Source organism: Scatophagus argus, chromosome 12, assembly GCF_020382885.2.
Source record: "Scatophagus argus isolate fScaArg1 chromosome 12, fScaArg1.pri, whole genome shotgun sequence".
NCBI classification, from domain to species: domain Eukaryota; kingdom Metazoa; phylum Chordata; class Actinopteri; family Scatophagidae; genus Scatophagus; species Scatophagus argus.
The window spans coordinates 14,807,998-14,823,720 of NC_058504.1; the positions used below are offsets into that span (position 1 = coordinate 14,807,998).

Below are 15,723 nucleotides of genomic sequence, written 5' to 3' on the forward strand. Positions count from 1 at the left end.
ACCCAAGATGATGTAATTTACCAGGCCGTTCAAAGGAGAGGGGAAACATTCTTTATGTTAAAAGTAAATTAACTGCAGCAGTATTCATGACTCAAAGAATGCTGATCCAATTTGGCTCTTGGGAGGGCAAAACAATTAGGTTCTTGTTTGTACGTGTGTGGCCAGCAGAGATTTGGACAAAAATCCAGCTGGTTGTGCAACCTACAAATGGAAAATGTATGTGTGTACGAGTGTCAAGTAATGCATCTGTACTAGTACCAGTCCCTCCACTGATGGAGGATTACACACAAAAATCGAAAACCGCTTCATTGAATCTTACGTGCTTGATCTTTAATGGTTATTTTAGAGAAGGTAATACCAGAGCAAATATAGTAAATGTAAATCTTCACATACTGGGTAAGAGATCTTTAGTGTATCCCAGTGCCAGAGAGTAAAATAAACTGCTCCCCGTCACTAAGGTGGAGTCAGATTCTTGTCTGAGGCAAAACTTAAAGAACTGACAGGTGAAGGGCTAAACATAATTTTTTATTTTTTTTTTTTGGATTGAATTTACCATTGTGTTATTACCTCTGGTGATACCCTAAAACTAAAGCAGCTAAGTGGAACTCCACTGTCACTTTTATTATGTATACCAGCTTGCTTGTAGTTTAACTATTTCTGTGCTTTAGATGGTTGTTTGGTTGAGCATTAGTTTGTTTTAGTTTTAGTATTGATTAACTAGTGCCCAGAATGGGTGGGCACTTCTGCTTTCCCGGCTGTAAAAACCCCACCGGACCGCACAGTTTTCCAGCAGACCTAGAAATTAGGCGCCAGCGGTTTCATACTGGGTGTACGTGACCGTCACACACACACACACACACACACACACACACGTTGATACCCTCACGTTCTAGAGGCATTTTTTTTGAATTTTCAGGATAGAGGAAGTTGAGCCAAGACTCTGGGGTTTTGGTTACATTTTAATAAGTCTATCACAATTTTGGGTTCCCTAAAATTCTGGGTTTTATGCTCAACGCGTATATATAAGTAAATATATTACATTACCAGTTCTATTAACCGTAATACTGCAATAAAAACGATCGTTTTTTTCTTGAATTTCCCTCGGGATTAATAAAGTATCTATCTATCTATCTATCTATCTATCTATCTATCTATCTATCTATTCGGATATTTAACTGTCAGGACCCGAGTTTTGCATCTGGAGGGCGATGAATCGCTCGCCGATGTCATCGATGAATGAATCCCAGGAATGGTAGTCGAGCACGGATAAGAACAGAGGTTAGATGGAATATGGCTCTCTCCAGAGGTTTGAGATGCTGTCAGAGGGTTTTCTCTTGGATACCAGTGCTTATAATAACCTCCGTGGTGTTGTGGTCATACTACGCCTACGTCTTTGAGCTATGTCTTCGTAAGTACGAAAAAGTGTGATCGTTTGTTGTGATTTGACCGTTTAACTGTAGATACCGCAGATTGCCGCACAGCAGTGTTGACAAAAATAACGTTATGGACCGAGCAGGAGCTAGCAAACTAGGCGGAAGTGGTTCAGGGTGTGTGCTTTCATTTAACATCACATTTCCCTTAAGTGACATATTTTTTAATTTTTGAGTGCCACCAACGCCGAAGGGTCGATATTTACTCTTTTTTTCATTAAAAAGACTGGTTATTGTTATATCTCTAAGCTAAGCTGCGATCTGCCAATTTGGCTAGCCGAGTTAGCCGGTAAATTTCTTTCCTGTTTTGAACAATCCGACCAATGTTGATAGAATTTCTGTTGCTCGTCTCTGGCATCTGGTTTGTGTTTTCATTGTGCCTTATTCTTGTTTTTACAGATACACTCACCAACACGTTGGAAAAAGGTGAGTTACTCACGCGTTTCTGTGCTACAAGCAACTGTGTGCAGCTAAATAAAACACTGAACCGTTTATTTAAATGTTTTGTAAATAACTGTGTCTGTTGTTTTGTGTTTTCAGTGGCCTATCTACTGGTATTTCATGTTTGTTTTGTGATGTTCTCCTGGACATACTGGAAGTCCATATTTACTCCTCCTGCCACACCATGCAAAAAGGTAACCTGAACTGTTAGACTAGGCAGGATGAAGAAAATGTTACGGATTTATTGTACTATAGAATAAGTTATAACATGAAACAAATCTGGTGTTGATCATGATACATGTTTGTTGCCCTAGTTTCAGCTGTCATACTCAGACAAACAAAGATACGAGATGGAAGAGAGGCCAGATGCTCAGAAACAAATCCTGGTTGAGATTGCAAAGAAATTGCCCATCTTTACTCGAGCTCAGTCTGGAGGTAAGTTAAATTGTCAAGTAATTTCTGTTTCTTGCTGCAAGGATATCCATCCATGTTATTAACCTATTTTCAAGATCTCAAAACCAGGTTAATTAGTTGCAGTCTGCCATCTTGTACATAATCTGTGTGCGTTAAAAGCAGGTAGGCTAGGGCAATTAGCTTTGTGTGTGTGCGCGCGCTCCTGAACATCCGCATCCAGAGTAATCAGCCAATGTATCTCTTTCATTAGTGCTGATTACTAAGACTAAGTTCTTGGCTGCAGGAAGCATATGAAGTGTAAGCTCAGCTCAAATGTCGTTCATTTAACTGACCATCCTCTTGTCTCTAGCTATCAGGTTCTGCGACCGCTGCCAGGTACTGAAGCCTGACCGCTGTCACCACTGCTCGGTTTGTGAAACGTAAGTCACTCTTTCCTCCTCAATCCATTCATCTAGAGAGATTACCCCAGGCAAGGGGATATTGTGATAATTAAAAGGTGTTGCTTTGTTAGCAGACTCTCTCAGGAAAAAAAATGTCCTAATGGTGAGTCAGAGTGGAGGCTCACCAGTAGGATTCAGCAGATCACTGTCGGAATTAGGGATGCACAAGATGAATTTTTTTTGTCAAGCAATGCTGATAATCAATAATTACCTTCTTCTTTTGGCCAATACCAATAAAATAACTGACAGTGTCTCATTTTTGCAATTTAAAAACAAGTTCATAACCTATAGTTTATGCACACCCAAGGTTAATAAAGGCTTAAAACTCATTTCCTTACTCTCTGAATCCTTGTGGAGCTGTGCATTGCAAATTGCAATCTCATTGTCTTCTTTTGACGAGGAAGAGACAAGCAAAATGTCCACACCGGCGACGACATGTTTGTTTCTCTAGTCTGCACTCTGTGGCTCCACCCAAGTGCAGCAAATCACGAGCACGAATACAGCGTGCCAATTTCCCAAGGGAAATTCACAAATTCCAGCAGTATGCACAGACTTAAGATGAAGAAGGAGAATTAAGAATCGCTTTATTGGCAGTTTATATATTTTTACATACACACACTGAATTTGTCTTCTGCATTTAACTCATCCTTAGTTGAACACAAATGCAACACCCGGCAAATTACATGCAGTGAAACACACACAGGAGCAGTGGGCAGCATCAAGCGCCCAGGGAGCAAATTGGGGGTTAAGTGCCTTGCTCAAGGGCACATCAGCCAGTTAATGGAGGGGGGAAGCATTTTTTCGCATTAATCATTCCACCACACCCAAATTTTTCCTGCCCATTTGGTGGGGAATCTAACCGGTGACCCTCCAATCACAGACCGCTTCTCCAACCTGTAGGCTGCGGCTGCCCCCTTTTTAAGATAAAAAGCTATGCAATAAATACTAATAAAAGCACAGTAAACAAAGATTAAAAAGTGCAAAGTCTGGTACAAAGCAGAATGTATAATAATTTAAGGTGCATGGTGAAAGGTGTGTAGCACGGACACCAGTTCAGAACAGTGAGGAACGTTAAATTTCCCGCCCCGAGTGGCGTTAAGGAGCCGCATGCTGTGGGGGAGGAATGACCTCATCAGTCTGTCGGTGGAGCAGGACAGTGACAGGCTGCTGTCCTTTCCTGCACAGAGCATCTAATAGCTGATAATATGAATTTCCTGTTGTCATGCTGATAATTTACTGGTTTGATACATGCTGTGCTTCCCCAGTCAGAATCTATATAAAGGAGATTGTAATGATGAAGGTTGTACTGAAAGACAAATTAAAAAGAATTTCATGTAGTGAGAAATGGTAAGGAATTTACTGCTTTAACATAGCTGCTATATTGTCAAAATGATATGGAAAAACAAAAATATGCCATCTTTTTCTTTTAAAGATGTGTCTTGAAGATGGACCATCACTGTCCCTGGTAAGTAGTAACTTAGCCTGCATTTCCCTCTTTGGAGGAAGTTCATTCTGTTCTGACATCAGAATTAATTTTATTCTTTTAGGGTGAACAACTGTGTGGGATTTTCCAACTACAAGTTTTTCCTGCTTTTCCTCTCCTACTCCATGCTGTACTGTATATTCATTGCGGCAACAGTCTTTCAGTATTTCCTCAAATTCTGGGTGGTGAGTATCGTTATTCTATATTATCGCTCATGCTCAACATCTGATAATGGAGTCAGATGATGAGTTTGAGTTGCTCATAGTCAGCACTATTGCAGCTCCTCAACAGAGAACTAAATCCTCTGTCACCAGTTATGCCTTTTTAAAGGGCACTGTTTTTCTCAAGTTTCTAGTTCTCTTGTTTCTCTCTCCCAGGGGGACTTGCCAAATGGGCCCGCAAAGTTCCATGTCCTCTTCCTCATGTTTGTGGCGCTCATGTTCTTCGTCAGTCTCATGTTCCTCTTTGGCTATCACTGTTGGTTGGTGTCCAAAAACAGATCCACTTTAGGTGAGAGTTTACATATTTATCAGAACAGCCCTTAGATCTGCTCATTAAGCTGCTCTCTCACTGCCTAAATTGCTTATAAATTATTTGCGGGGGGGATGACGACTCTTGTGTTATGAATGTTTGTCCTTTGGAAAAGTACATGTGGGAAAACTGAAGCATGAAGACATATTCTGATCCTCAGTTGTTTTTTCCTTTTCTAGAGGCCTTTTCAGCTCCTGTTTTTCTCACTGGACCAGACAGAAATGGCTTCAATGTCGGTATACGCAGAAACCTGCAGCAGGTATTTGGAGAGAATCGGAGACTGTGGTTCATCCCTGTTTTCACAAGGTGAGCAAGATGCCTAATTAGCTGATTCTCCTCTTGCTCATTTTGCAAGCTGCTGCTCTTTTGCATTTATGATGCAGCTCTTACATTTTAGATTTAGCTCCATAGAAGAAATTTGGTTTACAATAGACACAGAATTAAAATATGGAACCAAAGACACCGTACAACATAAATACTCACGATAATTAAAATATAATACAAACGGGGGATATAGATAGGGTTATGGATACTTGATATTCCGGACACTATAGAGCTGACTGTCTGCAGAATTGTTTTGTTTTTAATGTCACTGCAAAATTATAGCATGAGGGATGGGATCAGTGGATGGGATTAGGTAATGGTCATGGTTTCTTAACTAGCCTCCATCTTCTTTTGTGAAATGAACATGTCAGCCAAGGGAATGGCCACTACTTCCCCTTAAAGAATCGGAGCTCAGAGACCCACAACCCCTTATTAGCTAATGAGGACATGTGGGAGGAGTCCGATGACTGCTCTGAGGAAGAAAGCCTGGGTGAGTCACTTGAATTTTGTCATATGCATCTTTATACTTCAACATGCTTGCTGTAATGCCATACAATATGAACTGCTTCATATTGCTTCATAATCAGTGTTTCTCCTTAAACCATTTAGCAGCAGCAATATGACAGCAGCTGCTGTTTTTTTTTTTCTTTTCTTCAAATTAAATAAGAAAAGGGAGAGGAGAGGACAGGGTTCCATCTTATATCTTTAGAAGATAATGTTATATTAGCTGGAAGTCAGGCAGAGTTGGGGGTGCTGAGAGAAAGTCAGTCTATTTTATGGTGTCATGCTGTTGAATTAATTTGAACAACCAGGATAATTTCCATCTGTTTATGTCTAATATTATTAATATCACCAATGTTTTACACTAATTTTACAAAATTTTACAGTACAGTCAGCAAACATACTGTAATTTGAAGCAGCCACAGCAACTGTGCAGGAAGGAACACCAATGCATGAGAACTGTGCAGGACATAGTAGGACAGTGAGAACACTGCCATTTCGTACAGGAGACAGGCAGATACTTGGACCTACGGATGCACATTTAACCCACAATGTTGCATATGAGACAGCTGTCATGCTGTGTGTCCCTGTCAACACGGAGACACCAATCTGCAGTGTAGCTCCAACACTGATAAACCTGAGAATTATACAGATTTACACCAGCCTTCATTATGGAATTTCTTTGTTGTTGTTTTATTAGCTTCCCTCTCTCTCCCCATGATATGTAAATATTATGATACATTTAATGTTATTATAACCTCTAGTTAACTGATATGTTTTATAATCAACAGCTATAACTAAATCACACATTCTACTGTTCAAATGGCCTGTAAGACTCAGGATACAGCAGCAGTAATTACAGTTGTCTTATTTACTCAGCTGTAGCTGGCTGGTTTCAACTCTCTGGGTCTGTCTGACAGCGTGATCACTGCCTTGATTGATTTATTTGGTTACTTTGATTCTGTGGGACAGCTTTCTATAGACAAACACCCGAAAAACAAAAGTTGTTGAAAGTCATCTTCCTGCCTCTATCATAAGGAGTCAGGAGAGCACTTTTTGTCACTGCAGAGGACAGAGGATCAAAGATGTGATGATTGCAACTGTGAAAAAAAAATAAAAATAAATACGCACCAAACAATTGCACGTGAATTTGAAAACTCAAGTTTAAACTTATTTGTCCAGAAGTTTAAACTGATTTGTCCACAACAAATGTGCTGCGTTTGGATTCCAACCACAGTATTCTGCTACCACCTGCTGGTCATTTGCAACATAATGTTAATCTCTGTATGAGCTGAATCAGTTATAAGAAATGCTTTTAAAAATAGTGCCTTCTGAAATTTATTTTCTCTCTCTCTCTCTCGCTGTCTCTCTCTCTTTCATTCTAGCTGAGGACCATGACCCCTCTGTAACCATTGAGATGGAGGAATAGTAATTTAATTAAAGGACAATTTACACTGGTACAAAGGTTGTATATTAATATTGTATGCACTGTGTACCTACGAGGAGGCAAATGCATTCCAAATCATGTGGATGTTCAGTCACTGCGGAAAAAAAAATCTGAAGGGGGCCAAACGTGTGGATTTTGTAATGTTTGGATCATTTGCCACTGTTACTTGGGTGTTTAACATAATGATGTATAGAGGAATCCGATGGACAACCAGTAGCATCACCTCTGCTCACCTCATGTGGACAACAGTATTCCAAATCAAACTCTAGTTTGATTTGTGGGGGGGGAAACAAAAACTGTCAAATATTACCTCATGCCAGAGTTGGAATGTAACAAAGTATATTTACTCAAGTACTGTACTTAAGTACAATTTTGTTGTACTTGTACTTTACTTGAGTAGTTCCATTTTACATTATAATCTACTATATTTAGGAGCAAAATATTGTACTTTTTATTCCACTACATTTATTTTACATTTCAGATTCAGATTATTAATACACAATATAAACTAATAATCTATGACATTTTATTATAGACTAAGATACCCAGCAGTTTAAGTAATTAATTTTAGCTTCATCTTTACCAGCTGCATCATTACATTTATGTATGAATAATTTTAATCCACTAATATAATAATAATAATAGTGATAATAATGATAATAAAAAAATAATAATTGTATTTTCTGAAATGGGTCACTCCCTCTTCCCTCTCCACTTTTACTTTTTAGACTTTTAAGTATATTTTGATGATACTTTTGTACTTTTACCTGAGTAAGATTCTAAATGCAGGGCTTTTACTTGTAATGGTATTTTTACACTGTGGTATTGCTATTTTTACTTAAGTTTAATTATTCCACCACCGCCTCACACACACAAAAAAAGACAACTGCTATTATTTCCTGTTCCATTGGTGATATACTTCCCCCTGGTTGTTCATCTCAACGCACTAGCCTCTGTGGGATTATAAATTGCTGTTTGGGAATTGGGAAGATTCTGTCTGGTACTGTACTTCTGGTATTTTGTATGCCTCTGTTTTCAGTGCTGGGCTGTGAGTTTCCAGTGTTGCACCTTAGAGCTTGGTCTATGACCTCACACCACTATGCTCCAGAGGACTCTTATAGTGATTCAGTTGTCTGGTCCTGCAGAATAAGCATATTAGAATACCTGACTTACCCTTTGCCTTATTAATATATTTATTCTTTTGTTTTAAGAATGTATCATGCACCATGCTTGTGTATAGTATGGGCCAACATTTTGGGCACCTATTTATGAAAGCATATTTCAGAATTAATATTTAGAGTGACTTAAAATGCCATTGCTGTTGTCTGATCAACCTGGTGACAGTGATAAAAAGATGTTTCACAGCTACAACTTATTATGGCTGAAAATTAATGCTGAAATCTCAACCAGAGTAATAATGCAAACTTAAGGTAATGTCTATCATTTTTCCCAGCAGAGTCATCCTGAATATATTGTATATCATGACTTAAATGACATTGGTGTCATTGCGGACTTCAGAAAAGGTGCAGTGATCTGGGTTGAGCATACAAGACATACTGTGATGGAGTTTTTGTTTTTTTTTTTTAAGTGATTGCAATCTTGTTTTCCACCTGATCGGCCATCTGAGTACACTTCTGTGTGGGTATAGAGATACAAAATGATAGGAAAGTGAAGTGAGATCAGAGTTCATCGTGGGAACAGAATCATACATGAGCTCATAGGTTCTTCTGTGTCTGTATGCACTTTTGATCTTTTTAAGCATAACATAACTGTGTACATAATGACTGATCCTCATCCACTGGTTGGTAGAGGTCAGTGGTCCTCTGCAATATGATGTTTTGAATTTTTTCTACCTATGTTTATGAATATTGAAATTTTTAATACCAAGGAAACATATTCTCTTCATCGAGACTGTAGGGTTTAAGGACTTGTTTATTTAGCCAGTGTACTAAAAGACTATTTCTGTGACTGAGTACATCCATTTATTCAATATGAGTAAAAAGTTGGGCCTTTATCAAACCCTGATGCTGTCCGATCTTGACACTTGCTTCATCAGGTCTGCTTTTCTGCTATATTGGGTAAGCAAAATCAGATGCTTCTCACGTGAGAAATACGTATCACAACATAGACAACCCATTTATTGATTAAAACTGTCGTCTCTATCCGAGGTATGATTCAACGTTTGAAAATATGTATAAACCATTAGGAAAGATGTGGATGTTGAGTGTTGTATGTAGTCTTGTGTCTGTTTGTTGTCACAATGTTCAGCTGTTTTGTGTATTGGGTTTACTGATCCATAACTGCTGCAGGCAGTGTCTGTATATTTTGCTCCATCAAGTGATACTTAAATTAAACTACTGAAGCAATGTGCTTTAATCAAGTAGTAGGATATTTATAACATGAAAAGAAAAAACATTGTACCCAGTTTGCAGACAGGACTTCAGTATTGCTAGAGCCCATACAGTATGGTCCCTTTGGAAACATCTTTGGAGTATGTGATTATGCCGCTTCTCTTTTTCTATGCCTCTCAACTGTACCGATACTGTTTCAACTGCAGTTCTGTCTGTTAAGAAATATAAACTCTTTATTTTCCATCAGTTGTTGCAACATGCAAAATAAAATGATCCAAGTTGAACTCATTACATGGTTCAGTGTTGTTTTCTTCACACGTCAAACAGCAAAAACACATTGTAATAAATACAATTAACCAGAGTAATTTTCTATCAGTTTAGGAACTTTGGAGGTAAAGTTGCAGTATTTGGCACAACAAGGAGAACATGAGATACATATATAAACAGGACAAAATATACTCAAAGCAGTGAAGCCGATCATGTTCTTCAGGTTGTCCCGGGTTTAGTCAGTGCCAAAGTACCTCTGTCCAAAATGTGTCGGAGCCACTGGATGAACCTCCGTGGTCAAGATGGTGATATCTGGGAACTCCTGGATAATAGATTTGGCTCCTAGGAGAAAAGTAAAAGGTAGTGCACATTGGAATATTAGTACCACACTTCATGGCACTTAATATTACTGTGTTCCCAAAGGATAAACCCTGTTGATTTGGTGGTCCATGCTAATAAATGTTCTCAGCTTGCCTGTCACATAAGTTCTTGACAGGACAAAATAAAAAGAAGACGACAACCAAATTCCTGTCAGCCTCAGCTGTACCGTACATATAGCTGAGCCTAACTACCGCTGAGGCTGACACACGGAGTGGGTTAACGTGTCCATGCTTGTTTCTAAGCCTAAGCAGATGTAAAAATGCAGAAAACCAAGACTGTTCCAAAAGCATTAATACAGACGGTTTTGCAGATTTAGTGTGTAAATATAATGGGCTAAACATGAATTCATATTTATAAGTGTGCTAATTCCTTTGGCATGTTCTCATGCTTTTTAGTTTGTCTTGCAGTTGGTGTGACGGGAAAGTCTGTACAGCCATTAAAATCAACAGGTTTCATCCTCTTTGGAGCATTAAAGGGCTTAGAAAATTTCATGTGGTAACCTGCCCTTCAGATTTCAATATTTCTTAAGTGGAAATTTTGGGTCAATGATGGCGCTATAAAAAAGGTAAAAAAAAAAAAAAAAAATCCCTCTGGGAAACCATGAATATCTACATTAAATGTCACCATAATCTGGCTAGTAGGAAACTACTGTTACTGCTTCCACAAATGATTTTCCAGGATAATCTCTAATCTAAAAATAATTTGTTTTCTTCACTGATTTGAAAACATTGCTGGTTGAACTGCTGAGCAGATCAGCAGTGTGGTCACCAGCAGTATATCGTATGAAGACAATGACATAGCAGGAGCAGAGATTAGCTTAGAGACTGTGTGATCGGGTGGGTAAACAAAAGTAAATTTGTGGTGAGCTGCAGTTGTAGTGGAGCGGCTGCGGTGCCATACCGTGAGGCGTGGAGAAGAGGCTGAGTAGGATAATATGTCTGGGCTGAACTCCGTGCTCTATCAGCACCTTCACTGCCTCAATCACAGTGTTTCCTGTACCTGCAAACACAGAGCATTCAGGGTGTGAAGAATGACAGTCACTTCATTTATAAAAATGGATGTCTCCTCCTCATTAGTATTCTGAAATCCACCTCCCATCCATAAAAATAAACCAAACTTTGCACACAGGTTATATGTATCCTCAGAGCTTTTCTTGATAACTCAGTTGCTCAACAAGATTATCACTTGCCTTTTTTTCTCCACATACACAATAATGAAGCAGTAATATTAATCCAAAACATCACATGTAACAGTAAAATACTGACAGGCATTTTACAGCACAATGATGAAAAAAACAGATTGTCCTTAGATATAGGCCTATAATTATTGAAGCTATTTTTGAATCTAAAACAGCTTTAAGCCATGATTACAACATGTTAACATCTGAAACGCTTGCTGTGCTGTGCGCTGATTGATCTGCCCAAGAATCTGTGCATGCTTTCATTTCTGACCCTGTCAGCATGCATCAGTCTATTACATATTATGTCTGTGTTCCATCATTTTGACATGATAAGTGGCAGTACCTATTCAAGATGTGCCCTGTTCTGAGCAGGCGGCTTGCAGAGCCACAGAGCCCCAGCAGGTCTCGATGGTTTCTGGAACTAAAACAGTTCCAGAAACCCACAGTTTTAGACGTGCACATACTCTGCCAGTTTTTGTTTCCTTTTGTAGACTTTATTAACACAATAATATTACAATACAAAACCAGTTTTAAACAGCTTATTGAGGCATTCCAATTCCAAAAAACATGAGCCACACACAAATTATTATTATTATTATTAATGTTGCTTCTACTTCTTTCTTTAGTGAAGTTTAATTGACTGATGGTGGGTCAAAGAAACACTGCTCACATGAGCAGCAAAATGCATTAAATACATTGCAATATGCTAACCACTTTGTAGGGTTATCAAGACGTTAACATTAAAACTCTAATTAGTTGATGCTCATCAGGTATAACCAGCACTGCCGACCAGCACTGTGTCTTAAATTATGGGTATGGAACTGCTGCGTCTAGAACTGCATAAATTCTGCGGCTAAGCAGGGTGATGTTTCTCAGCTTTCTTTGCAACTACTCATCCAAACAATTTTGCTGTCCACACTGCACTTACACCCTCCAAGCGTGAAGTCAGTAGCATGAACTTTCAAAGAGAAACTTGAAAGAAAGACAGACAGACAGACAGACAGACAGATGGACAGACAGACAGACATTCCTTCCATCAACCTTCATTGGTTGCCATCATTTTTTTTTCCAAAAACTGAGAGGAAAAAAATGCTGCTCTGTGACATTGGGAAACCAGGGTTATTAGGATACTATTTTTGTTGGCCCTCATTATGCTATTCAGCAGCTTGGTGGCTATTTCCCAGGCACTGTATAATTTCCCCCATGAGAGCTACAATTATCAGAACAGTGTGAATGGGCCAGTACGATGTGGAAATGCAGACGCGGTGGTGAAGGTCAACTCAAAGGAGATTTCTCAGAATAAATAAATAAATAAGTGAAACTGTTTTTACATTTGCACAAAAATACACAACTTTTGACATTTACATGCTACTGAGGGAGGTGAACTGGAGATTAGTAAGATAAACTGTGCTCAGCCCTGTGTAACTTACTCAGGATGGGGTACATGAGCAGCACTTTTCTTCTGTATACATCTGGAGGGAACTTGGCATAGTAGACTTTGGCTTTCTGTGTCTCCTCATCGCTCTGAATGAGGATCTTGCCAATCCGGATGGAGCGACAGCAGTCCCGGAGACCCTGCTCCATGGCCTCACCTGTGTGGAGACACACAGGACACAACAGAGTCAAAATGTTGTTTATTTAAAGAAACGTGTTGCTTAAAATGAGTGATTTCCAAAAGGACTGCACCTAGATGTTATGTGCGTGTAACTACGGCTTTCGCAATGTGACGCATCAAAGCTCACATCAGAGAAAAAATATTTGACGGTTTTTACGCATCACTGTTGGATCGTAAAATGTTATCACAAAATACGTTTTCAACTTAAATAAAAATGAAACTCTTATGCTAAAATTGTTTTTATCTGACAAGGTACTGTAGATTCACTCTGTTTATCTCACTTCTGCTAATGTGATTGTCAAGTATAAGGCACGAACAACATTAGGAAAGAAAATTACTTAAATTCTGTATGCCTCTCAAAGAGAAAAAAAGTAAATGCACCTTTAAAACATTAATGAAATGTCAATCCTCGGGTGCCTATGCATACAGGGCTGTCAATCAAAATATATATATATATATAAAGAAAAAAAAAACAAAGCTGTTAATTTTCCCTTCACATTTACCAAATATATTACTGGCTGACTGCCTTCCCACACAATTGTGCAACACGCAGCAGCAACATGGTGTACTGTGTCATTTTACATACACAGAACACAGCAAAAGAACTATACAGAGAGAAGTATTAGGTACAGAGTACAGTACCTACTAGGTACAGCAGCCTGGATGTGCTGCTCTGAAAAGCAAATGTGATAAAATGTCTGCTTTCCTGCCATGCTGTTGTGTCACTGAGAAATAGGACAGTGTTGTCATATCCTCACATGCTGATAATCATCAATGAGGCCGTGTGTCAAGATGCCTGCATTGTGTGGACTTGCACAGAAAACCGTAGGTGGGGAGTTTTGACTTGCCTCATACAGGCATGCGTTGCTATTAAGATGTGGTATTTGAGCTACAGAGCCTGTCCGACCATGTTACCCTTATGAAAGGATAAGACAGGTTTTGTGTTTGACAGTGATAACAGCCTCAATAAATCTGAAGGAGACAGAATGAGCCACAGTCACTGCTGCTGACTGCAATGCTTTCAGCAAACTCTGAAAAGTACAGCTTTGTATCTCTCTCAAGGTCCCATTCTATTGTATCACTGAGCATGCAATTTATCAATCGATTTCACTGAGAGTGAAGAACTGACTGCTGATGAAAAGCTAATGCCCAGAGTACACAATAGCCTGACACGACGAATACGTGCAGGACTGTATATAAAGCCAGAGCGCATTCAACACTGATCACATACGCACAGGAGACATAATACAGAGGTTACGAAGGAAAAACTCTAGTTTGGTGAGCTATGGCTGGTTTAGCTTACCACTCCTCATTATGCTGACTCCGCAGTTGCCTCTTTCAAACTTGACACCTTCATACTTGTACCCTGAAGGTGAAAAAAAAGTAGGAAAATTCACAAATATAGCTTGTCTAAGCAAGCTCACTCAATCATGCATGCTGGACATGAAACCCTGGATGAGATTCCTGCACTTAGTTTTTCATTTCCATTACAATAAATGGTCAGCTGTATCCAGCTTGTACCAGGGGGATTTTACATTAAACCCAAACTGCGGATATCAGGGAAAGAAGTCCTCACCTGTTGGTGTGGTCACAGTGCACTCTGAGTAGGGCAGCTGATTCAAACCCTCTTCAACTACTAGTCTGATCTATTGTTGGAAAAAAGAAAAGTTTTATAGTTTGTAGCTTATACTTACATACATACATAGCAGAATGTAGTATTAAGTCGTGATCTTACCAATCGATCAGCACAAAACACAAAGTCTCCTCTGCTGGTTGTTCTGAAAATATGAATATAAACATTTGATCGGATAGTTTTTAATGTACATTTTCCCCCTTTTTACTCAAACTACTTTTACTTTATTTTTCCTCCATGTTACGATACATAAATGTATGGGTGCTGATCCTATAGCAGCAATTTCTTTGAACTTAAAACCTTTACCTCAGTGTGTGAAACTGATTGGGATCATCCCTGTATGTGTAAAGTAAGGTAAAATGAGGCTTTAACTACACTAAATTAAAGTTCGTATGATGTGTGTGCAAAATTTTTATTTTATTATTGTACACAGACTAAAAAATATTATGGTTAAAATTATTAATTACTACGACAAACAAACAATATTCAGACTGGGTCATTCTCCTACTCTGTATGATCAACACATTTCATTAGGTTAGTGTTATCCACCAGACAGAAAGACATGCTGTACAGTTTATTCAAAACTAGGGCCACTTCATGGGATTTTAGATATAATACAACTTGAATGTTGCCTTTCCTTAGAACTAAAAAAGTTGTCTGAACTTCGTTGGCTATTTTAATTGAGTGAAATAATCAATTATTGGCTCTTCTGCTTGGTGATCAGATGATATTTATCTGCCACACAATCTCACAGCTTAATGTCAGACACTGACCTTACATATATTTACCCATTAATATTAAAACGCTTTGTGGCACAACCACCAGATCTGTAGCAGTCTGTACCGTGTGTGAAGACAGAAGAATAGGGACTCACTTGTCTCTGATTATAGTCTGTAATTCACGGATTTGGTCATTCAAGGGGAGCAGTTTAAGTTGAGGTCCCAGGTTATCTTGGCTGACAGGATGTATGGTGGCATCAGTTGGCTCAGGGTTGGACAGCACCGTTGGCACACTGCTGCTGTTGCTGTTCGCAAATCGTACTTGCTTCATTGGGTGCTCCTGGCCACTGCTGACACTGTTTAGTTGCTGGTTGTGGCATGGCATCCCGAGTGCGAGATTGAGGATTTCCCTTAAAACTGTGCTAAATCCAGGTGTCCTTTCTTCGACCCACTTACTGACGGTCTGCCCGCCGTCTGACAAAAAAAATGACAACGTGCTCTTCCTTTAATGCTAGCTTCGACTGTCGTTGTTTCGTAAAAGTCTCTGATTCACGCGCTTGCCGCTT

At 39.1% G+C, this 15,723-nt stretch overlaps 2 protein-coding genes across 3 annotated transcripts; one reads left to right on the top strand and one right to left on the bottom strand.

Moving 5' to 3' along the window:
- The first annotated feature begins 1,146 nt into the window (after nucleotides 1-1,146).
- zdhhc15b (zinc finger DHHC-type palmitoyltransferase 15b) lies at nucleotides 1,147-9,650 on the top strand. Of its 2 annotated transcripts, none has more exons than XM_046405990.1 (11): nucleotides 1,147-1,408; nucleotides 1,830-1,856; nucleotides 1,971-2,065; nucleotides 2,186-2,306; nucleotides 2,635-2,704; nucleotides 4,158-4,190; nucleotides 4,273-4,393; nucleotides 4,586-4,718; nucleotides 4,919-5,045; nucleotides 5,435-5,553; nucleotides 6,950-9,650. In XM_046405990.1, exons 1-11 carry the CDS (start codon nucleotides 1,237-1,239, stop codon nucleotides 6,991-6,993), a joined length of 1,062 nt encoding a protein of 353 aa, XP_046261946.1. In that variant the 5' UTR covers nucleotides 1,147-1,236; the 3' UTR covers nucleotides 6,994-9,650. The 2 variants fall into 2 exon arrangements, with proteins under 2 accessions (XP_046261946.1, XP_046261947.1); XM_046405991.1 differs by lacking the exon at nucleotides 1,147-1,408 and adding an exon at nucleotides 1,604-1,719.
- uprt (uracil phosphoribosyltransferase (FUR1) homolog (S. cerevisiae)) lies at nucleotides 9,363-15,597 on the bottom strand. Its single transcript, XM_046405992.1, has 7 exons — nucleotides 15,313-15,597; nucleotides 14,541-14,583; nucleotides 14,382-14,451; nucleotides 14,109-14,171; nucleotides 12,621-12,782; nucleotides 10,911-11,009; nucleotides 9,363-9,971 (listed from the first exon to the last, which is right to left on the bottom strand). Exons 1-7 carry the CDS (start codon nucleotides 15,540-15,542, stop codon nucleotides 9,865-9,867), a joined length of 774 nt encoding a protein of 257 aa, XP_046261948.1. The 5' UTR covers nucleotides 15,543-15,597; the 3' UTR covers nucleotides 9,363-9,864.
- Nucleotides 15,598-15,723: the final 126 nt, after the last annotated feature.

Coding starts and splice junctions, on each gene's coding strand:
- zdhhc15b (XM_046405990.1), top strand. CDS start 1,237: ATGAATCCCAGGAATGGTAGTCGAGCACGGATAAGAACAGAGGTTAGA. Junction 4,394..4,585: donor ATTTCCTCAAATTCTGGGTG/GTGAGTATCGTT, acceptor TCTCTCTCCCAG/GGGGACTTGCCAAATGGGCC. Junction 4,719..4,918: donor CAAAAACAGATCCACTTTAG/GTGAGAGTTTAC, acceptor TTCCTTTTCTAG/AGGCCTTTTCAGCTCCTGTT.
- uprt (XM_046405992.1), bottom strand. CDS start 15,542: ATGCCATGCCACAACCAGCAACTAAACAGTGTCAGCAGTGGCCAGGAG. Junction 14,452..14,540: donor TGTTTTGTGCTGATCGATTG/GTAAGATCACGA, acceptor TTCCAACAATAG/ATCAGACTAGTAGTTGAAGA. Junction 9,972..10,910: donor CCTCTTCTCCACGCCTCACG/GTATGGCACCGC, acceptor CTTTTCTCCTAG/GAGCCAAATCTATTATCCAG.